The sequence below is a fragment of the Oryza brachyantha genome, chromosome 3 (genome assembly GCF_000231095.2).
Source record: "Oryza brachyantha chromosome 3, ObraRS2, whole genome shotgun sequence".
NCBI lineage: Eukaryota > Viridiplantae > Streptophyta > Magnoliopsida > Poales > Poaceae > Oryza > Oryza brachyantha.
Window position 1 is genome coordinate 292,754 of NC_023165.2, and position 17,667 is coordinate 310,420.

The 17,667-nt window shown below is 41.7% G+C and overlaps 2 protein-coding genes across 2 annotated transcripts; both read left to right on the top strand.

Moving 5' to 3' along the window:
• The first annotated feature begins 1,408 nt into the window (after positions 1-1,408).
• Positions 1,409-8,696, top strand: LOC102703192 (sporulation-specific protein 15-like). Its single transcript, XM_006649175.3, has 9 exons — positions 1,409-1,756; positions 2,277-2,474; positions 2,609-2,731; positions 2,885-2,922; positions 3,043-3,211; positions 3,817-7,002; positions 7,101-7,219; positions 7,712-7,951; positions 8,154-8,696. Exons 1-8 carry the CDS (start codon positions 1,673-1,675, stop codon positions 7,905-7,907), a joined length of 4,113 nt encoding a protein of 1,370 aa, XP_006649238.1. The 5' UTR covers positions 1,409-1,672; the 3' UTR covers positions 7,908-7,951; positions 8,154-8,696.
• A 3,954-nt stretch (positions 8,697-12,650) lies between these two features.
• LOC102707477 lies at positions 12,651-16,453 on the top strand. Its single transcript, XM_040522814.1, has 7 exons — positions 12,651-13,525; positions 14,306-14,424; positions 14,651-15,256; positions 15,348-15,645; positions 15,765-15,933; positions 16,019-16,115; positions 16,219-16,453. Exons 1-7 carry the CDS (start codon positions 12,947-12,949, stop codon positions 16,334-16,336), a joined length of 1,986 nt encoding a protein of 661 aa, XP_040378748.1. The 5' UTR covers positions 12,651-12,946; the 3' UTR covers positions 16,337-16,453.
• Positions 16,454-17,667: the final 1,214 nt, after the last annotated feature.

The following is a 17,667-nucleotide window of genomic DNA, read 5'->3' on the forward strand; positions in this document are numbered from 1 at the left end:
ATTTTTCTTTTAAAAAAACGAATCGATGGGAGCCGATCGTCAAATTAACAGCAGCTCCATCGATTGTGATAGTTAGTACTACTACAGTCTTAGGAGCATGGTTTCAGTTAAAAAAAAAAGGTCCTAAAAAAATCTGCAAAACTGCAACTTTATTGTTAGACTTTGAAGGCGGATTAAATATATATCCACCTGATTCATGCTCAACATGTGATCCGCTAAGTAGTTGTGGTGAGTCACAGTAAGCTAATTAACCACTTGTAGTTCCAAAAGCCTGAAAGTCTCTCTGATGGGAGATGGAATCCTTAAACACGCACAGGTTGAGAAAGTGGCAGGTCCGGTCATTTGCAGCCGAATATTCCATCTGCTGCAATGCAGTGCATCAGGCAAATCAATGCTGCTAATTGAGTGAGTATTACGAAGCAGCTGATGGAAGTCTGCAGACAGTAAAGATAGCTATGGCTGTTTAATGCATAATTAGTCGATCAGTTGAGACAGAATTGTTTTGCATTATGCATGAATGTGGTAACAAGACATGAATTGTTTTGTATAATTGAAAACTGTACCTACGATCGATCGATTGATGATGGATGCGTTCGACGTGCATGCGTCCATCCACTAATAAAGTGTTGCTGTCAGGCGAGTGACGTTGTAACTACCAGTGCTTGCTGCCTGCCTATGCCTAAAGAAAGAAAAGGGGCAGAAAGAAAACAATTATTGGTAAGTTCCAGGAGACGAGAGTGAGGACAGCACCAAAGCTGACGTAGAAGATCGATCGAAGCTTTGGTACGTTCAAGTTGATCAAGTGTATAGTAACCCCAACAACCATGCATCCATGTGTTTTATTGGGAAGAAAAACCTGAGATTCCAAGCAAGCGTACGTTTGATTAAATTTTCAGCTAACGGTTACTGTACTCTGTACATTTGTCTGATGTAATGTTCACTGGACAAATGATGTAATGTTCAATGGACTGGATGATCATCGTTTGGCTTGTTTAGAAATAACATATTTGCAAATCAGAAATACTTCTTAAATAAAAATTTACACATACGCTTTTAGCAATTTAGAAACAAAGAACGAAAAGTAGACTACATTTTAATTAGTCCTCCTCCTCCTACATAGGTAATTAATCAAAGCAGGAAGGCCGGCCAGCCGGCCGGTGAGGTTGTCTGTTGTGGTGCGTCGCCGGCCATGGCGGAGGTGGCCAGGTGGGAGGTGGGGGCGGACAATCCAATCCCACCCATGGCGCGCGTGGACGACACGACAAACGGAGAAAAAAGCTTCAAGCTTTAGCTTAGCTTGGCTTGGCTACAGTAGCGAGGGGCGCCACTGTTACTTGTATTAATTAATTAATTGGATAGTTACGGCGTTAATTATACTCAACCGATTGAAAGGGAGGAGAAGGAAGGAAGGAAAGGGGAATCCTTTTCCACCCCCCGACCTTTCCATCTCTTCTTCCCGGCGAGCGATGGCGCGCCAGGGGATCCATGAGTAGCTTACGGGGAGGGTTCCCCATGCCCACCAGCCACCACCTTTTCCTGTGCCACGCAATGATTTCTTCCTCCTCCTCTTCTTGTACCCTGCTGCTGCTGCTGCCGACGCCGCCGCCGACGCCAGCAACCCTCAGTCCCAATCTCGCCTGACTGCTCCCCGCCTCGCCGCCGACAGACAGAGATGTTCAAGCTGCACCGCCACCGCTCGTCGGACCGCGTCGGCCAGCGCTTTGACTTCCGCTTCTTCAACTTCCGCGCCGTCCAGGTATCGCCGCTCGACTCCCGGCCTCTCGATCCGCTCCTGCTGACGTTGTTGGGGCTTGGGATTCCTCGCACGCGGACTCAATCCCCTAATAATCGCTCTGCTTGCTCGATTCGTCTGGAGCATAACCCACTTCGCTAGCATCGAAAGTTTAGCCTTTCCTGCATCTGGTACCTAAACAGCCCTGCTGATACCTCATTGCTCCAATTCAGTCATTCGGTCAATAAAAAAGATGCCTTTTTTTTACCCCGCCCAGGATACCATTCACATGAGGTTTCAGAGAGCACAGCATTTATGCTCTTCTTGTGACCGGCATGTGCATTTCGTCAAAAATAGCACACAATCACACTCCACAGGGGGCAAGGCGCGAATGCCGCACCAATTATAGTGTGCATCTAGTTGTTACACTGGTAAATGAATAGAGAAGCCTGCAAAATGCGCTATGATTCGAGGTGCATTTCCTGCGGTACCTCTGGTACACATATTCCTCCATCTTTATACCTTACTGATCTGTGTTCAACAGGTCCCTGCAGTATCAGACAGGTTGTTCCTTTCGATTGTCTCAGTGGATACTGGAAAAACAGTTGCCAAGTCCAGTAAAGCAGCTGCACACATCGGAATTTGCCAATGGCCTGACAACATATTGGAAACAATATGGTTTTCTCAAGATGAAGTGTCAAAAAAATTTGATGAGTGCCAGTACAAGATTGTTGTTTCTGTGGTATGGATATTGCTTTGCATGTTTATGCCTTTTGGATTTGGCCATATGTAATCTGGACCGGCCTATCCTATAGATGTTGCTGAACTTTAACGTTTATGTGTCGCTACTAACAATTCTCATTTCTCATATTGCAGGGATCTATAAAAAGTGGTGTTCTTGGGGAGATCTTCCTAAATCTGACTAACTTTCTGAATTTGGTGGACCCAACTGCTATCTCTTTGCCATTGAAGAAATGCAACTCTGGAACAGTTTTACAGGTAACTTTAGTGATTTTATACGTTTTCCTTTAAAATCTAATTTTCTTCCTCAACACATTGACTCAATCCGTAGTGCCATTTATTGCTTTCCAAAAATAAATAAAACATATGAAAAAAAATCTGCTTATAGTGCCATTTATTCTTCCTTTGCAGCTTAAGGTTCAGTATCTTGGCACCAAGTCTAAGTTGAGGTAACTAATTCTCAAGCTTCAGTTTGTTCCCCTTAATTTTATCCTACATCACAGCCTTTTAGTCTCACTATACTGTTTTCCCACTATATTTCCCCTTTTCATGTTCCCATTTCTATATAGTGGTGTGAGAGCCTGGAAGGATTTGTCTCCTCGTCTCGATGACCGCAGTCCAACCAACGATGATATTGACAGCAAGTCAGATGGCTCTGATAGTATTGCAAACAAGAGTGTTCGCTCTTCATCAGGAAATCCTTTAGGTGGTACTACTCAAGATGAACCTGGACACAGGGTATGCCAATGTTTAGAACGGTTTGCTCCATCTAAGTTCATTTGTCTACTCTATAATGTTTGAATGTAATTTTCGTTTGCCTGAACTTATATCTCCAATATTAATCATGTCAGTCTTGTTGGGGGTTTTCGAGTTGACTACTATTGGTTATTGCTACCTAATATTTTGAAATCTCATTCGAAATGCTAATTTATTTGGTTGCAGATGTAGACTCTTCTGATGCTGCATTTGCATCATTTCCTATGCCATCTGCTACCTTAGTATAGTTAAATTTCCTTAAATATATATATATAGTTATGCTCTTTTGGAGCACCCTGGTTTCTATGTTCTGATATGCAATCCTGATACCTTTTCTTGGAAACTGACTCTTGACTCTGAAGTCGATTGCCTTTGTTCATTAGTACATATTGTTAATTTCCTTTTCATGTTTCTTGTATGCTAAATATTCATCTATTTTTTGGTACCTCTGACTCCATGAATGTCTATATTTTTTGTTTTTATGTGGGCCTATGGGCTTTCACAAGCAAAAAATACCACTTCTGTTTTTCTAGATGTTTTTTATCAGGGCATTGTGCATGCATGATTAATCCTTGTCTTTTTTCTAGGAAACGAGTTTCTCAGCATCTGGGTCCCACCGGAGTTCTAATTCTGGAGATAGTACCGCAGATAGAACAAACTTTTCCCCTAGAGACAGCTCTAATGGGGGTGTGCATGTGGGAAGGCAGGATTCTGCCAGCTCGTATGTGAGCTACGTTAGTGCCAGTCGTGGTGATGAAGAATTTAGATCAAACAATTCATCTTTCAGTTCCCGTGCATCAGGTCCTAATGTGTTGCAAGGAAATACTCCAAAATCATTTGGGAATGGGTTTGGTCAGGTATCATTAGGGACGTCTGATTCATCCAAAGAGCTTCTTGAAGCGGCTGAAGAAACAATTGAGGAACTCCGTGATGAGGCAAAAATGTGGGAACGACACTCTCGCAAGTTGAAGGCTGATCTAGAGATGTTGAAGAAGGAATGTTCTGAGAAATCCAAGCAACAGGCTGAGCTAGAAGTTGAACTGTCTGCTGCACATGCTGAACGGGATTCCTATAGGCAAGAAATTGATGAGTTGAAGTCATCTATGCAAGAGGTAACCACACGACAAAAAGTTGGAGGAACCTCCAAATATGGGGACTGGATAGATTTGCAGAAGGAACTTGAAGATGATATAAAGTTTCTGAAAGAATCAAATGCAAACTTATCCATACAACTGAAAAATACTCAAGAAGCAAATATAGAGCTTGTTTCTATTCTTCAGGAGTTGGAAGAGACCATAGAAGAGCAGAAAACAGAAATATCTAAGCTCTCTAAAGTCAGGAATGTCACTGACCTTGATGCCTTAAATAAGGATTCTTTAGTCAAACAGGACACAGAATGGGCTAAGCAACTATCAATTAAAGAGGATGAAATCACAATGCTGAGGGAGAAATTAAATCGTGTACTCAATATTGAAAATGCAGGTGTTGCAGCTTCTGGTGCTGTTTATCTTGAACTGGAGAAAGAAAATGAACTTTTAAGGGTTAAAATACAAGAGCTCGAGAAAGATTGTTCAGAACTAACAGATGAAAATTTGGAGCTTATATACAAGCTGAAAGAAGTAGGTGGGGTTACAAAAGGTCAGGGCAATTGCATTCCAAACAAGAGCAATTTGGAAATTGAAGAGCTTACATCAAAGATATGTCAACTAGAAGAGGAGCTTAGAAACAAGGAATTGTTGCACACTGGCCGTTTTGCTGATGCATCAATATCTAGCTCAAAAGAATTACAGGAAAAATGTGCTAACCTTGAGCTGAAGCTTCTGAATTTTAGGTCTCAAGCCTATGATCTAGAAGAGAAGTTCCAAAAAAGCCAAGAGGAGCTAGAACAAAGAAATCTCGAGTTATCTGAGCTGAGGCAGAAGCTTGACAGTTCCCATTCCACCACATTGGAAGATGTTCAAACTAATGGCACAAGAGGATACCAATTTAGAGGAGAAAGTATTGATAATGAACCTGACACAGATATGTTGAAGGCCAAAATTCAGCTGCAGCAGCAGGAAAATGATGATTTGCGATGCTCGAAAGTTGAAATGGAGACCGTTATTTCTAAAATTCAGGCAGAGAAGAGTCGGTTGGAGGAACGCCTGGAAGCATCACTTAAAGAAAGTAGTATTTCTTCAAAATGCTTGGATGAGGTGCGGCAAGATATCCTCGTGCTTTCAAGCAGCATAGATTCCCATGTTTCTGCTAATAAGGTTCTGGAAAGAAAGGTAGCTGAACTGGAGAGTTGTAAAGCTGAACTAGAATTACATATATCGAACCTGGAACAGGAAAACGTAGAGCTATCGGAGCGCATCTCTGGACTTGAAGCTCAGTTGACATACATGACGAATGAAAAGGACTCAAGTGAGCTGCAGATTCATGATTCTAAATCACTTATTGTTAATCTCAAAGATAAGTTAGAGCGCCAGCAATCAGAGATGGAATCTCAAAGGCTTGAATTTAAGCAAAAGCAACAAGAAGCTCAGAGAAAATTGTCTGAAGCACAAGATGATTCAGAAGTTCAGAGGAGATCTAACACTAAATTACAATCTACAGTTGAGAGCCTTATTGAAGAGTGCAGTTCTCTGCAAAATCAAATTGCAGATCTGAAGAGGCAGAAATTGGAGTTGCATGGCCATCTCACTCAACAAGAGCAGGAATTGGATAACTCGAAAAAGAGGAACTTTGATTTTGGCAAGACAGTTGAATTCTTAGAGGCGAAGCTTTCTTCACTTCAGAAAGACATATCTTCCAAAGAGCAGTCTTTACTATCAGAACTTGAGAGTATATTCCAGGAGCACACCGAGCAAGAAGAAAGAATAAACCGTGCACATTTCATGCTAAACAAGATTGAGAAAGAAAAGACTCTTGAGGTAGAGAATCTTGAGAGGGAGGTAATGAGTCTCACTGCACAGACCTCCTCCACACAAGAGGAGCGAGAAAATGCCACAGTGGAGGCTATTCGAGAGGTCTCTGTTCTACGAGCAGACAAGGTCAAACTTGAGGCGAGTCTCCAGGATGTCAGTGCACAGCTGAGGCATTACGAGTCTCAGTTGGAAGACCTTCGTAAGGAGTCTAAAAGCAAGATTAAAGGTTTGGTTGACTCCCTTAATGCATCCAAACAAAGTGAGGAAATGTTGACAGCAGATGCTGAACATATGAAAAAATTGATGGAAGTTGCTAAATCCAATGAAGATGAGTTAAGGAAATCTTCTGGTGAACTAGAATTGAAGCTTAAAGCCAGTGATTATGAGAAACAGCAAATGATGGAAGAAATATCTGGTCTGAAACTTCAAGTGCAGAAAATAATGGGTCTTCAAGACGAAGTGCTCAAGCTGAAAAGTTCCCTTGATGAGGCTAAGTTTGAAAAAGGAAAAGTGGAGGAGTTACTTCATTCTGCTACTGAGGAATGCGAAGAATTGAAGGCACAGAAGGCTATGCTAACAGATAAAGTTTCTAATATGCAGGAGTCTTTGGACAATGGTGAAGAAAAAAAACGAAGCAGAGTAGCCATGCAGGCAAAGCTTGTAAGGCTGGAGAGTGATCTATCTGCACTGGAAGCATCGCATGTACATGAAGCAGAGTTAAAGAATGAAATTAATAGAATCAAGAGATCAAATAGCGAGTACCAGAGAAAGATACAATCTCTTGAGCAGGAAAATGAGGATCTCACAAGGAGAACTCAGCTCGAGCAGATGTCCCACATCAAAGAAGAGGACCTTGGAAAGCAGGTTAGCCTAAAATGACTACTTATCATGATTATTTTTTTTGTTGACTTTATTGGTGTTCTTAATGTCTATCTGTGCCGTGTATTTCCTTGCAACTGCAGGAGATTGGGGGTTCTCCAGTTGATGAGGAGGCCAGTATTCATTTGAAGATCCAATTATTGGAAGCTAAGCTTGCAGAGGCTTTAGAGGAAAACAAGATGTACAGAGCTCAACATAAGAGGTATTCCTTCTGTTACAAACCTAATGTTCTCGGTACGGTTGTATCTCCTTGATGTCATTGACTGAGTTCAATAAAGCTTCCATTATCTGAAAAAAAATCAGCAGAGCATCAAAACACATTTCTTTCCTTTGTAACAGTTATCCATTTAACCTTTAAAAATTGGTATTCTTTCAATGGCAATTGCATTCTGCTATATATCATTTAACCTTTGTAACAGCTCATTAGTTTTGAACTAGACGATGTGTTGAATTGCCGGTGAAATTTAAGTTTAAGCTGAAATACGCATTGTTAATGAACATAAATCTCGAAGTGTTTCCACTATTTTAAAACATTTCATTTTGTTGGTTTGATATCATCAATACTGTTGACCTTGGAAAATGTGTCTCCTTTGGTGAATTTTTGTCATGGCTAGTTTGATAACCTCTGCTGCCTTCCACTTAGAAGATCATGATATCTTGTTTTCATATATATATTTTTTCGTTTTCTATGCAGTCCTATGCCTGATGGGCAATCTGCTGCTGGGGATGGCAAGGAGAGTAGCAACGACAGGGTTTTGCAACTAGAAGGAGAGCTAAGAGATATGAAGGAGCGGTTACTCAACATGAGCTTGCAGTATGCAGAGGTAGAGGCTCAGCGGGAACGATTAGTGATGGAACTGAAAGCTGCCAAGAAAGGGCGGTGGTTCTAGCTTGCTGGAGAACTATTGCCTGCAATAACAGACTGATATCACAGGTAACTGCGTATGCATTCTCGTCCCGTAGGCTACTTCCAATTATCAACACGTAGTTTCGATGCCAAAATTCCGTGTGATCCTGATTCGAGCTCGTGACAAATGGGATCGTATTGTGTACCTTGGTGCACAGAATGCTCTTGTTGCTCCGGCCGTTATAGGCTCATAGCTAGTGCCTAGTGTAAAATCCTTTTACTTTTGCAGATAGACATCATGAACCACGGCCATAACCGCACCATGACAGTATGGCACGCATGTCATGTTATCATGTGAGAGCAAAAGCAACTGCTGAGGCAGATGTGATGTACACCAGACTTTGTGACTGGAGCATGAGCAGCAAAGAGGTCTTCGTGATGGGGTGAACTGTGAGTCTGTGACTTCTCCGTGGAGAAAAAGGCCACCACTAAAACCTTATCAAGATTATCCCCTTTTAACCGATTGATTATTATTTGTGTAATATCTTATCTATTTTTGTCCGGTATACTGGTTTCTCAATTGACTGAGGGTGAACGTTATTTGTTAATATGGTTACTCGGATCACCCGAAGATTACATCTATTCCAACAAGAGTGAGCTTAACTGTTGATAAAATGTAGCTCTTTTTTTCCTCTCCCTGAGGCCAGTGTGATTGTGTTTGTGTCAAGAGATTTAGTTAGTAGTATAGTCACCACACTCTCCTACATTATTATTTATTGTAATAATGAAAAAGCAATATGTACAATATCAAGGGGTGTCCCTTTTCTGTTCCGTAACATGCATCCAATTATTTGTTGTATAAACGATTTGTAGTGTCTTATTCTTCGAGTTGCATTTGAGTGTGTGTGTGCCTTTCAATTCATAGCTAAAGAGCAGAAGAATCCTGAACATGTAATGTAAGCCACTCGGGTAGAAGTGACACTGAGCCACTGATCTCTCTCATTTGGTTCTTCAGAAGTTAAAAGAATTGGCATGATGATTACGTCCACTTGTAACTGCATGTTGAGGTGAGATCGATCGATGATCTTCATAGATCATTGTGCAGTTACAGTGTTATCTGTTTGGTGACATGTGTCCGGCTTCTTAACCACATGATCACCGACTTGAGTAGCATTGCCAGAAAGTGCAACGCAGTAGTAGACAGACAAGAGGTAGGTCAGGTCATGGTTCTTGTTCCCAGTTCCCACTGGTGGTCCAGAACCAGAAACCTGACTGAATGAAGAGCAGCTGACGTGCATCTCTTGGATCACTAAACTCCACTTTACAAGGTCCAAGCAAAAGGAAAGAAAGATGAGATAAGAAGATCATGGCAATGAACAATGGCCGGCTTGTTGTGGAGTGTCACTGAAACAGAGGAGTAAAAGCAGGCAGTGGATGATATGGCCCTGAATTTTTCTGTCCTTGGAACTTGAGATCATCACTGAAACCGTAGGGCATGTAAGGTGGTCAGGGAGACAACACCACCATTCCTTTTCATATATGCTCCCACCATGCATCATGGGCATGGCCAACTTCTCTTCATCCTATGGATCTGCAGACTGCAAATTCTTTTCTGCAAGCAACGATTTTCGTTCCGGTGTTCCCTCCTCCTTGTCTCCAAGAAGTTGCACCTTCTTCCTCCACGGAAACCTGATTTAATTTTCAGATCATGAGCACGAAGTAATATTAACATGCAGAAACCAACATTGGATACCACTGTTTCCTTCCTTTTTTTAAAAAGAAAGACATTGGATGCCACTAATTAATAATGATGCAAATGATATACTGAATCCAGAAAAGGACAGCAGCTGAAGAAGCTGACAAAGAAAAATGGATACGATTAGCTGGACCCTGAAGATATATAATTGTGGGTTCATTGTAACAATAAGCTAGCCTACTGGGAGGTAAACATGTAGTACCCTGTACTGAACAGTACGTGCTATCTAGATTGATCGCGTCTAACAAAAGGGAGGCACGTTGATTCTGACATATATAGAAGAGAAACATGCCATATGAGTAGGACAAGACAGCAAATTGCAGAAGCAGGCAGCTACAAGAAACCGATCGAATTCATCTCGTTTTCTCTTTAATTTTCTTTTATGTATAGAGAAAATCTGAGGTTCAAGTAAGATTTATATTAACCACATGCAGTTAATATATCAATGGAATTAAGCAGATGGAACACATGATCGATCAGGCAAAAGCGTGCAAGCAGAAAAGGATCGAACTATGAATGTTCTGAAGAACTAAAAGAAAGAGAGGATATGCAAATGCAGCAACAGCACGCACTACATATGCATGGATGCTGTCATGCTGCAGACAGAGGAGATTGGCCCGGCCGTACGCCATTGTCAGTACACCGATCGCCATGGATGCATGGCCTACTAGCTTAGCCTACAGGGAGCTTGATCCCCATGGAATCCAGCCATGGCAGTAGGCAACAAGCAGGCAATGCCTCTCGAGATTACTCGTGGATTTGGCAGCTAGGGGCTTAGAAGCTAGCAACCCTGCAGCTCGATCAGTACACAGACATGGGTCATGCAGATGGAGATCGATCGATCGCTTGCTACATCGTCTGCCGACCCATCTCTGCCTCTTGATCGATCGAGACGACGGACGCGTGCATCATATATGCAGATACTGATTGATGATTAATTTGCAACCCATGGCATCGCCCCGGCCATGCAATATATGCAGACAATCACACATGTATGGCTGCATGCCAAGGATAAGCTTTTGCTTGCTACAAACCATGCATCGATCATGTTCATGCTAGCTCTGGCTACAATTCTCTTCTTGGCTCATCCAAGTGGCCGTACTTGCAGTTGCATGCCTGCCTGGACAAGTCGTACTGCTGATGATCTGATCGATATATAATTGATTCATTTGGTTCTGTAGTCATTCAGCTGCTCATGCCTCCAATTCTGCAGTCAAGTCAGGAATTCTGAACTTTTTACCATCCTCTCGTATACTATAATACTTTTACTGACTCGGAAGAACAAACCCAGCATATACGGTAATTGAGCAATTTAAAGTACCAGAAGATACTAAAATTTTAGTATAAAATTTGATATCTCTCGATAACTACTCAAGAACCATAAAATTACTCACGGTAATTAAGCTTAATTAGCTAAACTACGGAAGCAATTACAGTTGTCTAGATGTTCTTGTTAGCTACAGTAGGAGCCATGCTAGGATAGTGTGCATAGGATATGAGGATTGAGGACGAACTAGAGGCTGCCATTTGTCAGTAGATTCGACTTTGATCAGTGACCGACGTCAGATCAGATCGATGAATTACCCAGCTGGACAGCTGTCTAGCTAGCATATAACCCTCTGTCCAATAATATAAAATTTCTAAGGTTGTTTGAAAACTTAAAATTTTATGGTAAGTAATGGTCAAGACAAGAAGGTAGGTAAATATCCTTATCTTTTTGGATAAATTTCAAACTCTAGATATATACTTATATATCTGGATGAAGTCAATATATAGCAAGGCTAATTTTGAGTGTCTTGTTTTGTTGAGGTATTCATATTAATTTCCTAGGATTAAGGTTGCGGTTAGATGCATGCTGGAATTATTAGGAATGATTTTGATGGGAAAGCCCGTACATCCTAATCATAGATCAGTACTAGTCACACTGATCATCATTGTCCAAGAGAAAAACAATGCAAACCATTGAATTTTCCTCTCTTTTTGGATGAGCAACCAAAGGAAGTCCTTGGCCGTCAGATCATCCATTATTAGATCGGACGGATAAGAAAATATCATCACAAGGTGGCGTAGCTCGAAAAGGCGGCATGGAAAATTCCACATAAATTTAAAAAAATACTACTCATTAGATTGCAGTAAGAATCAAATGATAATGGTGTAGATTAATGGCAACATTTATAAATAAAATATAACCATATATCTATATTTTATTGTATATATGGAACAGAACAAAAAGTTTAGATTATGTGATATTAAATCCAACTATACTTTTCAATATCTATTGTATTATATACATTCTCAAACAAACACCTTTTTATTAGTTTATTCCCCTACCATCACCTATTGTACTTACTTCGTTCCAAAATAAATGACCAATTTGATTAATTTTAGACAAATTAGTACTCAATAAAATGACCTTTATATGCTTATCCTTTTAGTGATAGAAGGATGTGCAATAATTGTGCATGGTGTTGTTTATACTCTGAAATCTTTCATTTTTAGCCTCAAAATAGTTGCTTATTTTGGGACAGAATTTTAGACTAAAATGATCACTTATTTTGGTATGGAGTAACTAGTTGTTTATTTCTTAAATCATCATCTTTTATACCATAATTTTTTCTTCTGTTATTTTCTTAATTTTTACAAAGAAAATTACAATAATCCTTTATATATTTAGACGGAAGGAGTATGTAAATATAGGAGCAAAGAATTGTACGTGAAATTCAAATCTGCCGTCGTTACAAAATCGCGCGCAGAAAAAAGAAATCCCTGATTAGTTTGATAATGTCCATCAAAATCGATTACCATCAATTAATCACATCATTCATATATCTGTGTGCTCGTATAATCACTTATTCAGACTTCATATTTAATCTAACTCGTATAAACATATACAAATACTCGAAGACCTAAATGTTCTTTATACTTTCCAAATCCCAATATATATATCCTATCTCTTCGAATTTCAATATATTTGTCTTTTAATAAACGAAATGTTCATACACTTACTTAAAAATAATATCTCTGCTGGATAAATACGCGAAGCTTAAATTTATTCATTTTAAGACGGAGACCGTAGTAATTATAAATCGCCTTGTCGCTGCCACTGCGCGCGTACGCAACGCAACTGCCCTTCTCGTTCTATCATCTTCTTCCTCGGGATTGCTCCCCCACCTCGATCCATCGTCTGCGCCGCAACTCCACCTCTGCTCCCCCTGTCTAAGCTCAAAATGCCACCTCCTCCATCTTCCCTTGTCGTCCTCCACTACTTATACCGGCGGCCCCTCCACCTCCCGCCCTAGCCTCTCTGCCTCGGCTACTACTTCATCATGCAGCATTCACCTGCCATGGAGACGAGGGACCTCCGCGCCAAGGACCACGCGTGCTCCGCCGCCGAGACGTCGTCGTCCTCGGTCGCCGCGGCATCCAGGATCATCGTGCAGTGGGCGGCGCGCCACCGCCAGCAGCTGCCGCTGCCGTGCGACCGGATGGTGGTGGACCGCCGCGACCGCGACTCCGAGCTGCTCGCGCTCGCCCGCCTCCACGCCGTCTCCATGCTCGACGCCTCCTTCCTCCGCGCGCACGACGCCGGCGCCCGCCGCGCGGCGCGGTCGCCCGAGCGCGCGCTCGTGCGGAGGATCGCGCGGGAGTGGACGGCGTCGTCCACGCGCGCCGCCCAGGGGGATCGGCGCGGCGAGGAGCTGCTCGGCGAGACGGAGCGGGAGCGGGTGCGCGCCGTGCGGGAGCGCGTCCGCATGGCCAGCCAGGGGGCCGCGCACACGCCCAGGCTGCGTGGCCGCAGCCGGCAGGACGTGGTGGCGCGCATGGCCATGGAGCGGCAGCGCGAGCTGCAGGGCCTCTCCGACCACCGCGCCGTCTCCACCTTCGCTCACCGCGGACGCATTCAGGTCAGCTCACTCAGTGCCTAAACCTCCATCTTTTTAGATAAGATATTTTTTCCTAATGGAAATCTGAATCATCTGATGAAATTGACAAGTGGATAATAGCTGCATTTCAGTTGCATTTTCAGTTGACAGAACTGAGAAGAAATCACTGCGAGACTTCAATATTCTCACCTAAACCAACTGCTAAAACGTAGTAGTAGCAGCAGTTAGCACTTACCACAGAGAGAGTACAGATGAGTTGATGCTGTTGCACTCTTGTCCAGCAACTTCATGAGCTAATTGCACGCCTTGTCTAGCTGCAGCTTAGTTAAAAGGAGCATCATGAAAAATAGTACATATTTCTTTCAACCATTTTGATCAAGGAATTTAGTTGGCATGTTTGCAATGTAGATAAATCAAACACCTGGGGTCCTCTGTACATTCTGATGGACCTGTCAAACAAACAACTCAAAGGGCACCTTTCTTGCCAAGTCCCCATTTGTACTTGCTTCATGCTTGTCCCTCTTCTGTACTGGCTGCATTGACATAGTTAAAAGGATACTAACTATCAACTCTGTGAAGTTTTATTTTCAAAAATAAAACATTTGAAGTTTAATCCTTCAATGACTATCAGATAGATTCAGAAAAAAGTATCGCACCATGAATTGTTTCAGTATTACTTTCTGGAAAATAGCTAGCTGTATTGACAGAAAAATTCAAGTGCTAATGACAGATTTTTTTCCCCCTTAGAACAATTGGCAAAACGATGTTTTCTTTCATGGATTGATAATAGTTGTTTTACAGTCTTTTCTACGAGGTAGATTCTTCCATATTGGAAGGTCTGTGCATGATGAGAGACCACTTTCTATGGCTGCCAGAGAATTAGGACAGCTTAGACAGAGTCATCCAGTCTCTAGATTGAGGTATGGTTTCCCTTGCCTGGCATGATCTGCTAGCTCTAATGTTGGTCTTCTTGGCCGTCAAACACTGGGCCTTGCTTAATAGCTTTTCAGTGACTTAGTTAGCTTCAAAACTACTGTTTTCTCTCTACAAGAAAGGACCTCTTTTTGGTAGTTGTTTTGGAATCTGTTCCTTGATCTTATATATCTACTTCCAGCATCATGGTGACACGATATTGTTGTTGACTAGGGAAGAAGTTCGCTCAAGAACAGATGTTGCCACAAATGGCCGGGCAACAAACCATAATGGACCCATAGATACTCGAAGCAGTTCCGTCAGTGATCAACAAGGCACTATTGCAGATTTGGTTTTACGCGGTAATGATCATCACCAAGAGAATGCTACCCACAATGAATTCCAGACACTTCAATCAATTGAAGATGAATCCATAGATATCCAAAGCAGTATACCGACTAGTAGTTATGTTGGGCAAAATGACTTTGATGAAGAACAGCTTCACCGGTATGAAGAATATTCAGATTCAGGGTCCTCAGAAGAGGCTAGTGAGCAATCTGATTCTTCCTCTTCTAGTCCATCTGACAACAGCGCTCAACAAGAAGCTGAAACTTACGAGCAACAGACTGATCTGCAATGGTCAAGGGAGACATCTAGCAATGAGGATGCAGAAGACAGTACCTTCCTACACAGAGATGCCGAATGGCATGCTATGAATTCTCAAGAATCTGAACCACAATGGGGGTCAAATCGAAGTTTTTCTTCCAACCGAAATATTAACAGGTTCAGTCCACCAGATGATGATGTGTATGGAGTGGAGCTCAGAGAACTCCTAAGCAGGTACTTATTTTTTCAAGAAAAAATAACATGAAATGTTATTTACACCTTTCTGTTGAATAAGCACAAACCAGTATATTCTACTATTTTGCAGGCGTAGCGTCTCTAATCTTCTTAGCAGTGGCTTTCGAGAAAGTCTGGACCAGCTGATACAATCTTATGTTCGAAGACAAGAACTTGATGATCCTCTTGATTGGGATTATGAAAGGCAGGAAACGACCACTGGTTTACTCAGCGGTCATCGTGCTGAAGGCAGCATTGATGAAGCAGCACATCGGCAGGATGTTTCTGACGCCACAAACCAGCCTTCTATTCCACCACAGCAACGACATTGGCAGATCGAATTGCCTCACCATAACTGGAGTCGACAAGCCATGCGTCACTCTGAATTTGTGAGCCCCATTGCATCCTTCTTAAAAAGTTTCATACCAAAGAGTTTCAGTATGGTTCAGTATACTATACAGCATATATATAATATATCATTAGTAACTGGAAGGAATGGGTTTGGCAGGACTTGGATGCCATCCATGTTCTGCGAGATGACCTGACTGCACTGCAGCGAGGGATGACCAGCATGCAGCAGATGCTAGAAGCATGCATGGAAATGCAGATGGAGTTGCAGCGCTCCATCAAACAGGAAGTTTCTGCTGCTCTGAACCGCTCACTAGCCGTTCCTGCAGGTCTTCCCTTGTTTGTGGTCTCTCTTGGTACAGCTGACCAATTCACATGTCTGACCAAAAAAAAAACTCCTTGAAAACTTGACAGATGAAGGGATGTTGGAGGATGGATCAGAGTGGAAGCAAGCAAGGAAAGGAACATGCTGCATCTGCTGTGACAGGCAAATCGACTCACTACTTTACAGGTCGGTGCTTCCCCTTTTCAGAAACAGTAAAAATGATCAATGATGTGTTGCTAACCATGGCAAATTAACATCTTGCTCTGCTTGGTGATGCAATCAATCATAGGTGTGGGCATATGTGCACCTGCTCAAAGTGCGCGAGCGAGCTGCTTCGCGGGGTCGGCAAGTGCCCACTGTGCCGTGCGCCCATCGTCGAGGTAGTTCGAGCTTACTGCATAATGTGACAGTCAGTTACTGCAGGCCTAATGTAGAAGAAGATGAGTAGCTTGTCGGACTGAAGACTTTCAGTTTTGGATGCCGGAGTTGTACCTCACATTAGGGGTTTAATTTGGATGCTAGTACTATAGTTGTGAAACTGAAACCAGCTGTGTTTAAATTCTTGTGCCTGAGCCTGACAGAGCCTCCATGCTAATGTGCTCTTGTAGGAATAACTTTTTAATGATCCAGTAAGTAGCCTTACAATAATGGAATAAGTGATCCGCGAGATCGATCATTAGCAGTACCCATCTCTTGTTCATTGTACTAGCTAGTATTTCTCATGACTCATGAATGCCTCCAGTTAATTATTATTTTTCCTGTCTTCTTATGAAATTCAGATAGCATGGCGTGATCCAAAAGGTCTATATGCAACGAATGTATATCGAATCAACTACAGTAGCAGTACAAGATAGATGTTGATCCTAAATCAAGAAAAGCAGTATTCCAAAATATAAGCACGTTGTTTAGAGAAATGGCTACGCGTACGATCTTTTCGTGGCATACGCACACGTTGGATCATCATCGTACAACTGTAGTACCAAAAGTATCGTACGTGTAGCATCGCTAGCATCTCTATGTGTGTATATATGCTCAATATTGACCAAACTAACCCCATAAGAATCATCTGCACAGATCAAGCACATCAACCACTTGGGTGTACTATCTTTGCAGTGCTTCCACCAACAATATCATTCTGACCTCTTGTGATAAAATGAAGCTGGCTGAAGATTTTTTTGTGAAGAAAAACTTGGAAGAGCAATTTTATCATTCTTAATAAAGTATTAAGAGGTATCACTGTTTTCTATATAAAATTTGGTACCTCTTGATATCTTACGTATCAAATTTTACATAAAAAAGAATAATACATCTTTAAGGATGAGAAAAAAAGCTCAACTTGGAATGAACTGGACCTTGGAATAAGCTTGTTAAGTTACAGCAAATAGATGAGTTATCACTCCTGGAGCTTGGAATGAACTTGGGAAAAAAAACATAACAGTGTTACTATCAGGTATTTGTAGTTATGTGTGCAATGAATTTTTTAAAGCAAAAACAAAAGAATTTGAGCTCATAATTTAGTAAATAGATTTGGCACAAAATAAATAAATTGAACTGTTTAAACCATGTACACCATTTGGGTCCACGGTTAGAAATACTGATTCCTCAAAAGAAAAATATCGAGGACCTCTATTTATTGATTGGGTGTTGAATTTATAATTTTGAATGAAAAAACCTATTATAGGTAGTAATTGTGTTGGTACCGTCAGAAAGCATGTTTAAAATGAAAGGGAATATTACT